General features: G+C 38.5%; 1 protein-coding gene across 4 annotated transcripts in view; it reads right to left on the bottom strand.

Annotated features, from left to right (window-relative positions):
* The window catches only part of LOC120730200 (pleckstrin homology domain-containing family A member 7-like), a 134920-nt gene that overhangs the window by 44392 nt on the left and 76453 nt on the right, over positions 1–14075 (bottom strand). For all 4 annotated transcript variants that reach the window (XM_040026413.1, XM_040026414.1, XM_040026416.1 and 1 more), the window contains exon 5: positions 5646–5760. In XM_040026413.1, coding sequence (XP_039882347.1) covers positions 5646–5760 — 115 coding nt within the window. The remainder of the gene's footprint in view (positions 1–5645; positions 5761–14075) is intronic.

Genomic DNA, 14075 nt, shown 5'->3' with positions numbered 1-14075 from the left:
TTTTGGATATGTAATAACAGAGGTGCTGACTTAAGACATTTTAACTTTGGCTCAGCCGCTGCAGTGCAAGTGGTAATTACAGGACACTAGCACATTAAATTCTGCAAATTTGGGGTGCTGGAGGGTAGTGCAGTATTTAAAAGTGAGGGGAACACTGTTAAAACAGGAAAGGACTTTGACAGAAGACAGAAGATCATTATGTCAGATAACGGCAAGAAAAATGCCTTGAAAGCAGGTAGATTTTAATGTAAGGAATACCCTGACAGGCCAGTTCTTAGACGTATTTAACATTTTGTTAGTATTCAGTGCCATTTCAGCCCCCTGACCTATAATAAGTATAATAAGTAATACAGTAATACTGGGTGCTGGAGTTTCTTTGGCTAAACAAACCTTTCTTACATTCTTGTTTGTGCCGGCCTGCTGGATAACATACTTGTGCACTGTGCAAATATTCAAGAAATCTCATTAGACCATCCTCTACTCTCAAATCCTCAGAAGAAGGCATGTTCCCCCAGCACCACATATACACATACACATGAAGTAAGACATGTACACCCTGTCACCTCCCCTGCTGGTATAATAAAAGATTTGGCATGATGGCTGCATAAGCGTGTGAATGGACTGGTAGCAGCACTGGGAGGCATCAGCAGCTGGAAAACGAAGACAAATGCACTCAGTAATTAGTGAGAGGATTGGTTGACAGAGGATGACGCAGTCCTCTCACACTAGAGTCCCATATCTGTAAATATACTATGTGTGTATTTCAGAGATATTTCTTTCTCTGTTACACGTGTGTGTGTGTGTGTGTGTGTGTGTGTGTGTGTGTGTGTGTGTGTGTGTGTGTGTGTGTGTGTGTGTGTGTGTGTGTGTGTACGATGCAGTGGTCTATTTTTAGGCCGAATGTAATTTTGTGGAACAGACTGTGGTCCCTGCTGCACAGTAGCACTCTGTCTTGTAGGTGTGTGACTGAGAGTCAAACCAGCTATTTGCTATTTTAATGGTACACAATCAGACAACCAAAATGCCAAGAGACGCCCCTCTGAGACCCGAGGGCTACCGGCTCCATTCCCTAGCCAGATGAGAAATATCTGGGAGGGTAAGGTAATTAAACATGGGTTGTGATTCCTTCTCCCTTTAGAAAGATGCCTGAGCAATACCAGTATGATGAATCAAATCAGTGGTAAAGAATAACAAACAAGAGTCAAGCCGGGTTAACTTAACCCTTAGATGATCTTTAAAAAATTAATTAATTTAAATTTTTTGACTTGTAAACACTGTCCAAAATAAGCATCTCTATATAAGCCTGCAGTTCCTCTGTGTCCACATAAGCCACCGAGTGTTTCCCATGTATGTCTGTCATGGCCACAATTTGCTGGAGGATTTCATCCATCAGCAGCAGTTCATAGCTGGTGGCTCTGTTGCAGACTTTGTGGGAGACCAAAATATGGAGATGGAGAAGTTCATCCTGTCACTGCTTCAACCACTGCTCCACTCTCACCTTCAGATGAGTCAGAGCTGGTCTGAGGCCTTCTCCATGTCAGCCTCCAAGTCCTCTGAGGAGGATGAGGCACCATCTTCACACTCATAGTGCACGATCATTTCCAGAGCCTCCAAAATGACTGCTCATACTTCTAACCATGGCTGCAGTGCAGCTGCATAAATTACTTAAGCAAGAACCAAAATGAAGTCCAATTTTGTTTTGATTCTTGCTACTGAGACATCTTTGACGCACGCACACGCACGCACGCACGCACGCACGCACGCACACACACACACACACACACACACACTTCAGCAGCTGAGTTGAGTTCCCTACTGAAAAGAGACACGTTGCAGAGAAGTTGTGAACACAGACTGACTTAAACTGCCTGCAATCTGTTGCCAATCTTTCTGTGTTTATAAATTAGGCAGCAATTAAAACATAATGAAAATACAAATTTTACCTTTGAGTCACATATTAGCTTGACAAACGCTATATAGCTCAGCTTCAGAGGACATAATGTGTTTCCTGCATCTCAATGTAATCATCAGGTCTGTTAGCTGCACTTCCATCACAGTAAGATATAAAATGATTTTTTCTAATTTCAAGAATTTTCTTTATACCCAAATTAAAAATATACTCTTAAAATTGCACTAAGCTTCAAACTGGAAAATGCAGCTCTCTGTTCTAAGACCCTTCCACACAATGAGTGCTGTCATACGCCAATTCATCTAAAAATAAATCATCTTGACTTTTAGCTTCACATGGAATTTGAACAACGTCTCCCAGGTGATAGCCCTCCTATCCTATCCTACATTAGTCAACCATTTTGGTCGAAGCAGATCTGTGACTGCCAAACTCTCCTGTCAAACCTAAAGACCTAAAGATTACCTAAAGTAATTTACATCTATTTTACAATCAGGACAATCAGTGTTGCTAACACTACAGTCATGCCACCAATTACTTTGACTTTTTCCTTTTTTCTTGTTGTTTCCCCCTTAATGCAGGAACTCAAATATGTGTTTAGTCTGTAACAGAACAGCTCTTTACTCTGCAGCGTTCTCGGTTCTATTATGTGTTGGTTTTAATGCTCAAAGAAGCACCTGAAGAGCAGAGTTACTTTCAAAAGTGAGGCAGCGAATTAATGAGGCATATAAAGGCAAAACAATTCATAAGAGGATACTGGGAGCCAACAGAAATGTCTAAATGACACGGACTTTGATAAATCCCAAAGAAGTTAGTTGTGAACACAACATCACTAAATATGCAGCCAGTGAACACAAGTGCTTACAGGAGAACGGCGAGACACTGCTCATGGGGAAAGTGGGACGTCTCACTGCTTCTCTGATGTTTTGTCAGAGGCGGAAGAGATGTGACTTACTCAAAATACGGATTCATTTTAAGATTGTGCGCAAAGCAAGGGGGGTAGGAATGACTCATTCTTCCTCTGAGAAAAAGATTCTTTTGTTAAAGAGTTTTTCTTTTAAGAATAAGGCTCCTGTGCCATTTCCCGGCTGCTTAGTGGCAGGGGTGATGAGCCAGAGCACCTGGGAGAGCTGCAGACCAGAAAAACACTGGGTGTGGGAATGGTGATGGGGCTTTGTGATGGATATCCTGTCATCTCTGTACCGTACACGATGACACATGTTCAATCTTGGTCCCGAGGCACCTGTTGATAGGGCAGGATGAGATTTCACGCCACCGTGGAGCTGCATACATGTGTGAGTATAAACCAAGTGTAAGATTTATACTGAAAAAAGTGGCATGGACATCTTTATGGTGTACTAAACCAGATGACAAGGGATGTATCCTGCATGAGATCTGCATTTGGAAGCTCAAATTGGAATTCATTAGCACTGTCTGTGCTGATTTGCTTCAAGTATTTTGTAATTTTGCAAGCAAATTGCCCGAGCCAAGGACGACCAAAAACAAGGTTAAACAGTCAAAAGAAAAGTGCTTTCTCCACTACAAACATAATTCAGTTTAGTTTCATAGATACGATCACTGTGCAATAATACTAGTGTGCATTCTAGAAATTAAACCTGAAGACCTGGAGTTTAAATGTTGCCAAAAAAAAAACAAAAAAAACCCCAAATAAGCTCCAATAGAAGAAAAAAGGGGAAGAGGGGGGATATGAAAACAGACCAAATCTATTTTTCATTGATGTAGTATAGTGGTAATACAATATACTGGAAGGAATGTGGAATCAACTATATACCATAAATAACTTACAAAAGGAGTAATCCTAATCACAATGAAGCCTACTGTAATACTGAGTTCACTAAATCAAATGTCTGAATCTACACAGTCAATTTTTAGCATAAAAATAAGGTTGTGAAGGCTGATATTACATCTCCATAGACTTCAATGTTTAAATATGCACATTTACAGAAGAACAAAACACATTTGCATCTTTGCATCCAGTTTTATTAAGTGTAATTCTAGCATTCAACTTCTATGTTACATAGAAACCTAATCTTGCTAACCAGCAGACAACTTTGCACTTAATCATGGTGTAAACCTACAACCTCTACCTCCATTTCAAACTACACCTCAGGTCTATATCCCTGCATGGCCATAATAGAGTTTGATCAGCTGCAAAAAGCTTTTAATTTCCATTTTCTCATCCTCATCCATCATTCCGTTTTGCTGTGAGTCAGCTGAAAATTGCTGCTAATCAGGTCAGTCACTGGCCACAAATAATGTTTTTCCCCCACTAGCCCAGGCTGCTGTGATCATTCTCGGGGCTAGCCATGGATAACCAGCGCTCATCTCTTGACTGATTCTAAAGAATGGATTTCTCCTGTACCACAGACTAAAAAGACATCTCTGTCACTGTGTTCAGTGGTTGTACCTGTGTTTGTTGGTATATTCAGATATTAGCATTGTTTTCTTGTTTAATGATCATTTTAAGCCTTTGCACTGGTGAATTAATGGAGTGATTTTCTTCATTAACAAGCTGCAGAGAACATCGTAGGTTTATTACAGGGCTAACAGACCTTTATTGATGGCTCACGTACTACTTGGTTTTTCAGTGCAGTGCATTTAACACAAAACTGATTGTGGATGTTAAAATGGTAAATGGCCTGTACAAGACATAATGTGGATTGCACAACACTGGACATTATATTCTTCATTTCCAGTTAATACTTGTACAGCTGCTGTTATTGTGTATATATTTATTTATATTTCTTCATACATTCTTATATAGTTCTATATTGTGTATTTTGTTGTACAGTTATTTTATTTTCAACTTTAATTTATATATTTTATCTTATTCTTTCCCAGTTAAATTTACCCTTCATTCTAATTTGTGTTGTACAGTTATTTCATTTTTAACCTTAATTTCTATTTTATTCCTTCCTAGTTAAATTTACCCTTTTTAATTTATATTTTATTCCTTCCTAGTTAAATTTACCCTTTTTAATTTTTCATATTTATTTCCTATCTTATTCATAGCCTTTTCCTTTTTTGTTCTCTTTAGGTCACGAGCAGTTGTCCAAGCATTTCACTACATATCGTACTGTGTATGACTGTGTACGTGACAAATAAAATTTGAATTTGAATTTATTTGAATTTTGTATAGCGCTTTACTAGTCCCTAAGGACCCCAAAGCGCTTTACACATCCAGTCATCCACACATTCACACACTGGTGATGGCAAGCTACATTGTAGCCACAGCCACCCTGGGGCGCACTGACAGAGGCGAGGCTGCCGGACACTGGCGCCACCGGGTCCTCTGACCACCACCAGTAGGCAAACGGGTGAAGTGTCTTGCCCAAGGACACAACGACCGAGACTGTCCAAGCCGGGGCTCGAACCGGCAACCTTAACTAACTGAAGACTCCAGTACTGCCAATGCAACCCCTACTATTACTTGATTCATATGCTTTAACTCTCACAAAACAGGACAAAGACATGAAGCCTCATAATTGCTAAAGATTTCACAAGGCAATCCTCTCTGTTGCTGCTTGAAAATATTCTAACTACCGCACAAAAATGTAGGAGACAAAACTCAAAGACCAAAAAGCCTGGATGGTCATCCTTTAATACCATAAAACCAGTCCAGAACGAATCAAGAAAGGACATTGTTTGAAAGCGACAAATGTGGAACTAACACACAAACACACACATATACAGGTAAATACTGAAACCACAGACTAACCTTGGAGGCTGACGTGTCCACAGTGGAAGAGGTGATGGCAGTGGAGGCTTCGCTGACGGTGGTACTGGAGAGCTGCTCACCCGCAGGTTTTGACATCATTCGAGTACCCTGCGGCCTGCACGCACACACACATACAGAAAACGTCACTATACATAACCGGGAGGACTCGAAGAAGTAGTGAAGTGTAACCACACCTCTGATTTAGCCGTTACACATTTCCCAAGTTGTTACTGCAGCACTGACATCTGTACATTGTCTCACATTTTTCTATTATGGGCTGGCATATAAGGCAGACTGTTAGAGAGCAAATAAACATCGTGTGTATACTAAAAGTGCTGCTGGAGTTTCGTTCACCTAAACTCAGGATTGAGACTGCCCAAAGTGCCTGTTTTCCAGTTGTTTTTTCGACTCTTAGATTTTGAGGGATATCATTAGTGGAAGCACCCCACACTTGTGGTTCAAACATTCTATTTGCAAAGAGCAGAGAGAAGATCTGGATAAAAAATATGGAGCATATAAATACATAATTGTTATTAATGTGTTTATATGGGACTCTAAATTAGGTTCACTTTGTGTTTCAAGAGCACCTGCAGGGTTTTTGTTGAGGAAAATAATTAAATCTGATGTCTTACGCCTTATGGCATCCTGCTATTCTTGACGTTCCGATTTTCCCAGTGTGTGATTTGGAGTCTATCAGAGCTGCTTCGGAAAGACTCAAGTATGCAAATATGTAAAACACATAACGCGTTAAGGAGGCAAGGGTGGATTCTGTGAACTGGAAAAGTGTGCTTGGGGACTGTTTCAGGTTGTCATACAGGCCAGTGACAGATTGAGAGCATGCATGTGTGTAAAGAAAACACCAAACATCTGACGAAGGCAGCTCAATGACCTGAAGACAGACTGTCCTAAATTTTTTATTATTCTCACCGTACACACCTTGGAGGGAAATGAATAAAACTCCTTCCACAGTGTGTGCGTGTTCACACAAGATCCATTTTCCTTTTGTACCTTCAGGTCAGCCAAGACCTATTTCCTTACATGACCTTTTCAGAAGAGAAAGCGGTTACCAAACTCGCAATGCAGACAGAACAGAAGAGTGTGCACAAAGCACTGGGTTGTGTAACTGTTTACTGAATGTAAATTAGCACCATTACGCCTTATTCCAAAAGGATGTCAGACACAGCAGTCCCAAATTTAAGACTGAGGACTATTACGTCACCATCAAACAAAAATAGCAAACTTTTTTTCATTGTTCTGATGTTTTATATCCAAGAACAATTTTTCAGTTCAGAATCTTTTATGTTTTTGAAACTGTTTTGACATTTTCAGATATTTGTGGATGACACAATATTAATTTAATGACATTAAGCTTTTTCTATTTATAAAATATGCGAGGGAAGTTAGTGAAAGAAAATTCGCTCTAACCACTGTTAAATGTCCACCTGAACAGCCTCTCTGACATGTTGTCACCATTTCAAGATCTATTTCTGCTGGAATTTGAATTATTAATACATCTTGAGTATTTTATATTTTTTTCAGTTCTTTTTTTCATAAACACACATTTAAAAAGCATGTTTCTTTTACATTGACTACCATGTAATTTAAGATTATTACCAGCTTCCATAATGATGTCATAAAGAAAGATATAGGTTTTCCAGCCTACTGAATACCATGTAGCTTTTATTCAAGCTGTTATTATGACTTATTAATTATCTGTCAAACGCAACGGTTCAAGAAGGAAGTAACGTGGAGCATGGCATCTCAACAGACAGTAACACGATAGCTAACGGACGGCCAAGAACTGGATAATCCTTTGGCAGCTGTGAATGAGACTCAAAGTACACACAACAAAGTACTCAGGGTTTGGTAAAGTCTTTTTCACATTACAGCACTTTGGTTTCAGGAAGCACACTCTACCTTGAAGAACAGGAAAACAAAACAAAACATGGCAATCTACAGACTTTGAAAAACTCTGCAAAAATGGTTCAGAAACTGCTATGAGTTCAGGTTTTCAAACCTTATTTCACAAGCTTCTGCTTGTAAGAGTTGTAGATTGATTTATTCACACAGCTCACAGTGATATCCACCCGACTCCATCGCAAACAGATGTAATAACCTGCAATAATAGCATTTTAAAACGTCTCTTTGTCTGCAGTCTTTTTTTTTTTTTTAAAGCAACCTTGGACGCATTAAAATGACTGAATCTAAGAATGTTTTGGCAGTTTTAGACATATCACCTTCACTGTGTTCCTGTTAGAAGCCTGAGGCACTGATGAATTACAAATGTTGTGAGTGCCTATCGTCCACATTTGTTTATATGAGCCTCAAACATGTTATCAGGCTAAATGTCCAGCAAATTGGAGTTGTGACTGCTTCTGATATTTAGATGTTCCTGATTTTAAAGTGATTTATGAAGACCAGTGATTGTCCCACAGTGCTAATTATGTGCCTGCCTGTAGAAAGATTCCCTCTCTTCCCTCACATTTTTGGGGAAGCCAAATGGCGCTCAATACACATCCTAAAATCACTTTTACAGTCACTCAAGAGTCACTGCAGTCCTCTTAAAGATTTATCCTCTAAATGATCGGCTACAGACACTTTTTCCTGCCTACAGACCTTCTGCTGTCCTCGGTCGCAGCTGTTTGTCTACGATTTTACATATTCCACATGTAACCTTGTAGGCTACCAACATTTGTGTGTGTATACTTTTAAAACCAAAGTACACACAAACAACTGAGGAAACAAAATGAGCCTCCCTGCATGTGGTCTTCACCAAATATCTATTTGCATGATGGCACAATCGCTATTGCTGCTGTCTTTTTGTGGCGAGACAGATGAGACTTTCTGTGCTGTATTTTTTATATTCAGTGGAATAACACCAGGCACAGTAAGTGTCTGTATCTGTCTGATTAGTTTCAAAAGAGAGAACAATGGTAATATAATACATTCTTTCATCCAAGAAAATTACTAAGTGTTACATTTCTTTCCGACTCCATCTTTCTCAAATAAATCCATAGTTTTATTCCTCTGAGCACATTTTCGTGTCTTGGATGCATCCCTCTTGGTAAAAGACTTATTAAAGGAAAAAAATGCTTTGATTATGTCTGATTTGAAAATATTTCCAGAATGAAACAAATATTGGTTTTGATACTACGTTATTTTTGTTGTTTATCTAAAGTATATTTTATCTGTTGTGCTCATCTTCTCTGTATTTCACTTTTCTTTTTTTCCCCCAATAAAAACACTGATCTCGCTCCCAGTTCTGCTCTCCACGTTACAGGCTGAGCTGTAACGCACCAACACAGCCAACAGTTTCTGAACATCACTAAATTTCTTTCCCACATATGCATAATGGCTTTGAATGTTGTGTCGGTGGGTTCGCAGAATCTGTTTTTATTCTCCTGTCAAGAGAATTTCATGGAAACTTTTTAAAGGTCACAAACCCTAAAATAAAAATGAGTTGCATTTTCATCTGAATTCAAGTGAGAAAAAAAAAAAGTATTCAGTGGAGTAATTGTAAGCAACTGAAGTTATAAAACATCTGGGGAAGTCACTGTTCTTTAATTAAAAGCTAATACTGGGCAGAATTGAAAAGCTCCCGTGATAAAAGCACGAACTGGTTTTTGTGCAGTAAAATTAAACCATCATATTTGCATCTAAACAAGAGTTTTCTTGTTTATTTATACTTGCAGGCTCACAACGTGTGTGTGTGTGTGTCTGTGTGTATTTTGAAATCACACATAATACTTCAGAGTGATATTGTCAAATTTTGTCAGATTTAATTCTGTTTTTCTGAAACAGAAGGAAGATCAGCGGAGGGTTGGAAAACACGCAAAGCCAGATGGTAAGATGAAATAAAAGACCAGACTAATTAGAGCACAACTTTACTTCCTTTCTGTGTCATAAAGAACAGATTTTAGCATCTGTGACCTGTACTACTCTGAAGATAGAAAAAAAACACAAAGATCAGAAATGAGCACCTGAAACTCAAGGTCTATTTCTGCTGGAATTTGAATTATTAATACATCTTGAGTATTTTATATTTTTTTCAGTTCTTTTTTTCATAAACACACATTTATAAAGCATGTTTCTTTTACATTGACTACCATGTAATTTAAGATTATTACCAGCTTCCACAATGATGTCATAAAGAAAGATATAGGTTTTCCAGCCTACTGAATACCATGTAGCTTTTATTCAAGCTGTTATTATGACTTATTAATTATCTGTCAAACGCAACGGTTCAAGAAGGAAGTAACGTGGAGCATGGCATCTCAACAGACAGTAACACGATAGCTAACTACTCTGAAGATAGAAAAAAAACACAAAGATCAGAAATGAGCACCTGAAACTCAGAAGTACAATCTCTCTGGCTTTTCCGTCCTATTATACATGTAACACAGCTCGTAGAGGTGCAGTGCAATACATTCTATTCTATTTTACTGTATTCTATTGTATGATCATTTCTGTTTAACTGATTGGTTCAGGCAACCAAAATAATCTAGCTGAAATGATTAAGAAAAAAAGAGAGAAGAGGAAAAAGTTTGAGTAAACAAGATGAAAAGGCACACTGCCGTAGTGTGCTGTGCAGTACAATACTGATATTGTATAGTATCAATGTAGTTCATGGAGCAGTTTTACCATGAACTATTAATTTTTGGTAATGATTTTATATTTTTAGGCTGCTTCCCATGAGTGTTTTGTGTTCACTCACCCTTTTCACTTACTATGTGCTTACACATCACTCTGTGTTTAATTATTAGATATTAATCTCAGTTGCTCTTCCACAGTGTGTCTTTTGTCCTGTTTTCCTTCCATCACCCCAGCCTGTCGCAGCATATGGCTGCCCCTCCCTGAGCCTGGTTCCCCTGCAGGTTTCTTCCTGTTAAAAGGGAGTTTTTCTTTCCCACTATTGCCAAATCCTTGCTCATACGTGGTGGCTTGATTGTTTGAGTTCTCTCTTTATTATTGTTGAGTCTCTACCTTACAATAAGAAGTGCCTTGAGGCACCTGTTGGTGTGATTTGGCACTATATGAATGAAACTGAATTGAAAGAAAATGAATATTTTCCTTTGGTATCTGACTTATTAAATGTGACTTTATTCTATGACACGAGATTAATATCTGTCACTGGACATTTCTGTTCATGTAGAATAATACAAGTTTCTTTGTGTTCTTTCTGGCACAACACTTGTACCACAGGGTAAAGACTTCAAGGTTATGTTAGATTACTAAACATCCCCACTTGATTATTGAAATAAGTCTTCAGTTGTCACAAAAGTATATGTTCACTGCATGATTATCAAGGACATAAAATCACATCACAACAATGATGTTATTAGCATATCAACAGTCACTTAGATTCATTCATAATTTTATTTACTGGAGGATCAGAAGGTTTGGTATCGTGATAACGTGGTAAATCAAATACCCAAATCTTAGTTTTAGGCCACTATTTTTACTGCATTTTTATGAAGTTAAGCTAAAGCACTTCAACACTATATATTTCTCTGTAATGAAAGTTGCATACTATAATCATTACAATTTTACTGTAATGTGGCTATTAGAGGTGGCTATGAGAAACAATAAGTGCCTTAGCTTACTACTGTTACCTGCTTTCACAGACTAGTGCTAAAACAGTCTTCTGATACATCAAAATCTGCTTAGTGTGTCTGCAAAGATGTAAGATGATGACTATGATCTGTCTCCATGGACCTCCAACTGCTGCAGAGAATAACAGTCAACCTCGGCATCAAATTTACTTAACTTTAATGTTGAGGATCATCTCTAGCGATAAGTGCCGAATCTCGGGCAATGACCCGAGACCAAGCATCAGTTTTAGAAGGTAGTGCATCAGGTCAAGAGTACAACTAGAGGATCAAGTTGTTTAGACTGCACAACATGGAGAAAATGTGATTTGTGAAGAAAGCATCAAAGAAAGAGCTCTGATTCATGACTGATGAGTGCAGGAAGAAAAACTGCAAGTCAAATATACAGCATTGCTTTTGCTTCATATTCCTGTTACCTGATCTCAAATTACTTGTTGCCTTTTTAAAATGTAAAAGGCACGGCAGTGATTTCACACTTGAAGTTAGTTTGCTCATCACAAGGGGTTTGAAGGGGTCATAATAAAAAGTGCTAATGGGTTCTCTTTTGCTTGCATACCATATTCTCAAACTGGAACCATACTGGAGACAAACGAAACAGCACATTCGGTTTCAAATTTGACAAATCCCATGTCCTGTAATTCTACAAATTGATTGTAACGGAAGACTAAATCTCAAGAGAATTTCTGACAAATAAGTTTGACAACCAAAATGATGTGGTGAAGGGATGCAACCTAATGGGGTGATACCTTCAGAGAAATCAACTCATCTACACAAGACGATTCTTTGAAGTGACTTCAAAAGCTGAAGGTTTAGAAACAAAGGATAAACCTCATAATCACAGCTCCTAATTAAAATAATAAAAAACAAACATGGAAATAAGGGACTAGCTATCATTAATGACGACTTAAAGGAGACTTCAACAGAGAAAGGACGATGTGTTGTCTTCTGTGAAATCTTTCAGTGGAAGGAAATATGACATTTTCCCTACGGTCTTGGTGGAAATATACATGGAATTCTTTCTCTCTGATGTGAACAAATTATTCTACAGAAGAAAAAGAAGAAAAGGCAGACTCACTGGTTACTTTCTGAACTTTGCTAGTAGATGGTGGGATCCCATGTTGCCTTCAGAACTCCCTTAATTCCTTATGGCATAGAGTCAACATGATGCTGGAAATGCATCCTCAGAGATCTATATTAACATGATAGCATCACCCTGTTGCCAGTTTCACCACATTCCACATGTGCTCTATTGGCTTAAGATCTGGTGACTATGCAGGCCAGTATAATAAACTTATTCCTCAACCAGTTTAAGATGATTTGAGCTTTGTGACAAGGCCCATTATAATAATGGAAGCAGCCATCAGAAGATAATGTGGTCTTAAAGGGATGGACATGGTCACCAACAATTTTGAAGTAGGCTGTGATGGTTCACCAATACTCAGCTGGTACACAACTGGCCCCGAAGTGTGCCAAGGAAATATCCCCGAAACAATCACATCACGAGGAGCAGCCTGAACAGTTGATAAAAGGTAGGATGGATCCATGCTTTCATGTAGTTTACACCAGTTTCTCACCTTACCATGTGAATGCCGCAACAGAAATCGAGACTCAGATACACAACAATTCTCCAATCTTTAATTGTCCAATTTTGGTGCGTCCATGGAAACTTTAGCATCAGTTTCATGTTCTTAGCTGACAGGTTGTCGTCTTCTGCATAGCTTGGTTGTCTTCTTAGCAGATTGAAGCAGCCTGGCCATTGTTCTCTCACCTCTGGCATCAGGGGCACCTTTGTTCCCCCACTTCTGAAGCTAGGTTGAACATCAGCAGGTTGCCATTACATTGTCAACATACCAAAATGCAGTGAGCTCCTGCCATGTAATTGCCCAAATAGATATCCGCATTAACGAGCAGTTGAACAGATGTACCTATTAAAAGTGAGTATTAAAGAGCAAACTGTATGGTCAAAGCATGACAGCACATGAATCACAACCTTAGAAATAGCACATACTAATCTCACTGTGCAATACAGGCCATGAGTGCAATACAGGCCATGAGTTGACATTGAAACTAAAATATGTGTTGGAGAACATTTATTGTCTGCCGAGAGAAGCGCCTTCCCTCCACTTGTTGAGAGCCCGATAGAGAGGTCACAATGGAGATTTAATCACACAGGAAAGATAATTGTCATGAAGACTGACATTTGACCATATGACTTTTTATAATTTAATTGTACCACTCATGCGAAAACAGGAAAAAAGTCATTTTTACTGCAAGATACTGCAAACTCCCACATTCACACATAAGATGCAAAAAATAGGAAATGAAATATGGGGAAAATGAAAAGCAATGGCATCCCACACAGAGACGGCTGACATTTAAACACAATCATACATTCATGCTTCAGTTTGCATCCTGAAGACCAAGGCAGTCAGAAATACTTCAATCAATTACCCAATTAAACTCAGTCACTGTCTTTCTCTGGTTTGTTTTTTGTATGTCCACATTGTTAGACCAAACTATCCCTATAAAATAAAAGATAAAAAAACCCACATCTGGATAAACAGTAAGGACAAAAAGCTTTCTTCTGACGATGCTGGAAAGGACAGCCCGTGTCTCCACTGCACATTCATTTTTTACTTTGAATTTTGTTTCCTTGGCACTTCTGTCTTAACAAATTGTCCGCTGTGATGTTCTTTTTTTATGTTCATGGCACTAAATTGCCTTACACTAGACACTCCTTTTTAGCTCATATTATTAAATACTGGCTTGAAATGGAAAATCTGTTTGAGGTTCAAAGTTTGCTGTACTTACTCAAGGAAAA

This window comes from Simochromis diagramma, unplaced genomic scaffold (genome assembly GCF_900408965.1).
Source record: "Simochromis diagramma unplaced genomic scaffold, fSimDia1.1 OVJJ01000293.1, whole genome shotgun sequence".
NCBI lineage: Eukaryota > Metazoa > Chordata > Actinopteri > Cichliformes > Cichlidae > Simochromis > Simochromis diagramma.
Note: the sequence above shows the minus strand (reverse complement) of the source record. Positions and strands in the feature narration are given on the sequence as shown.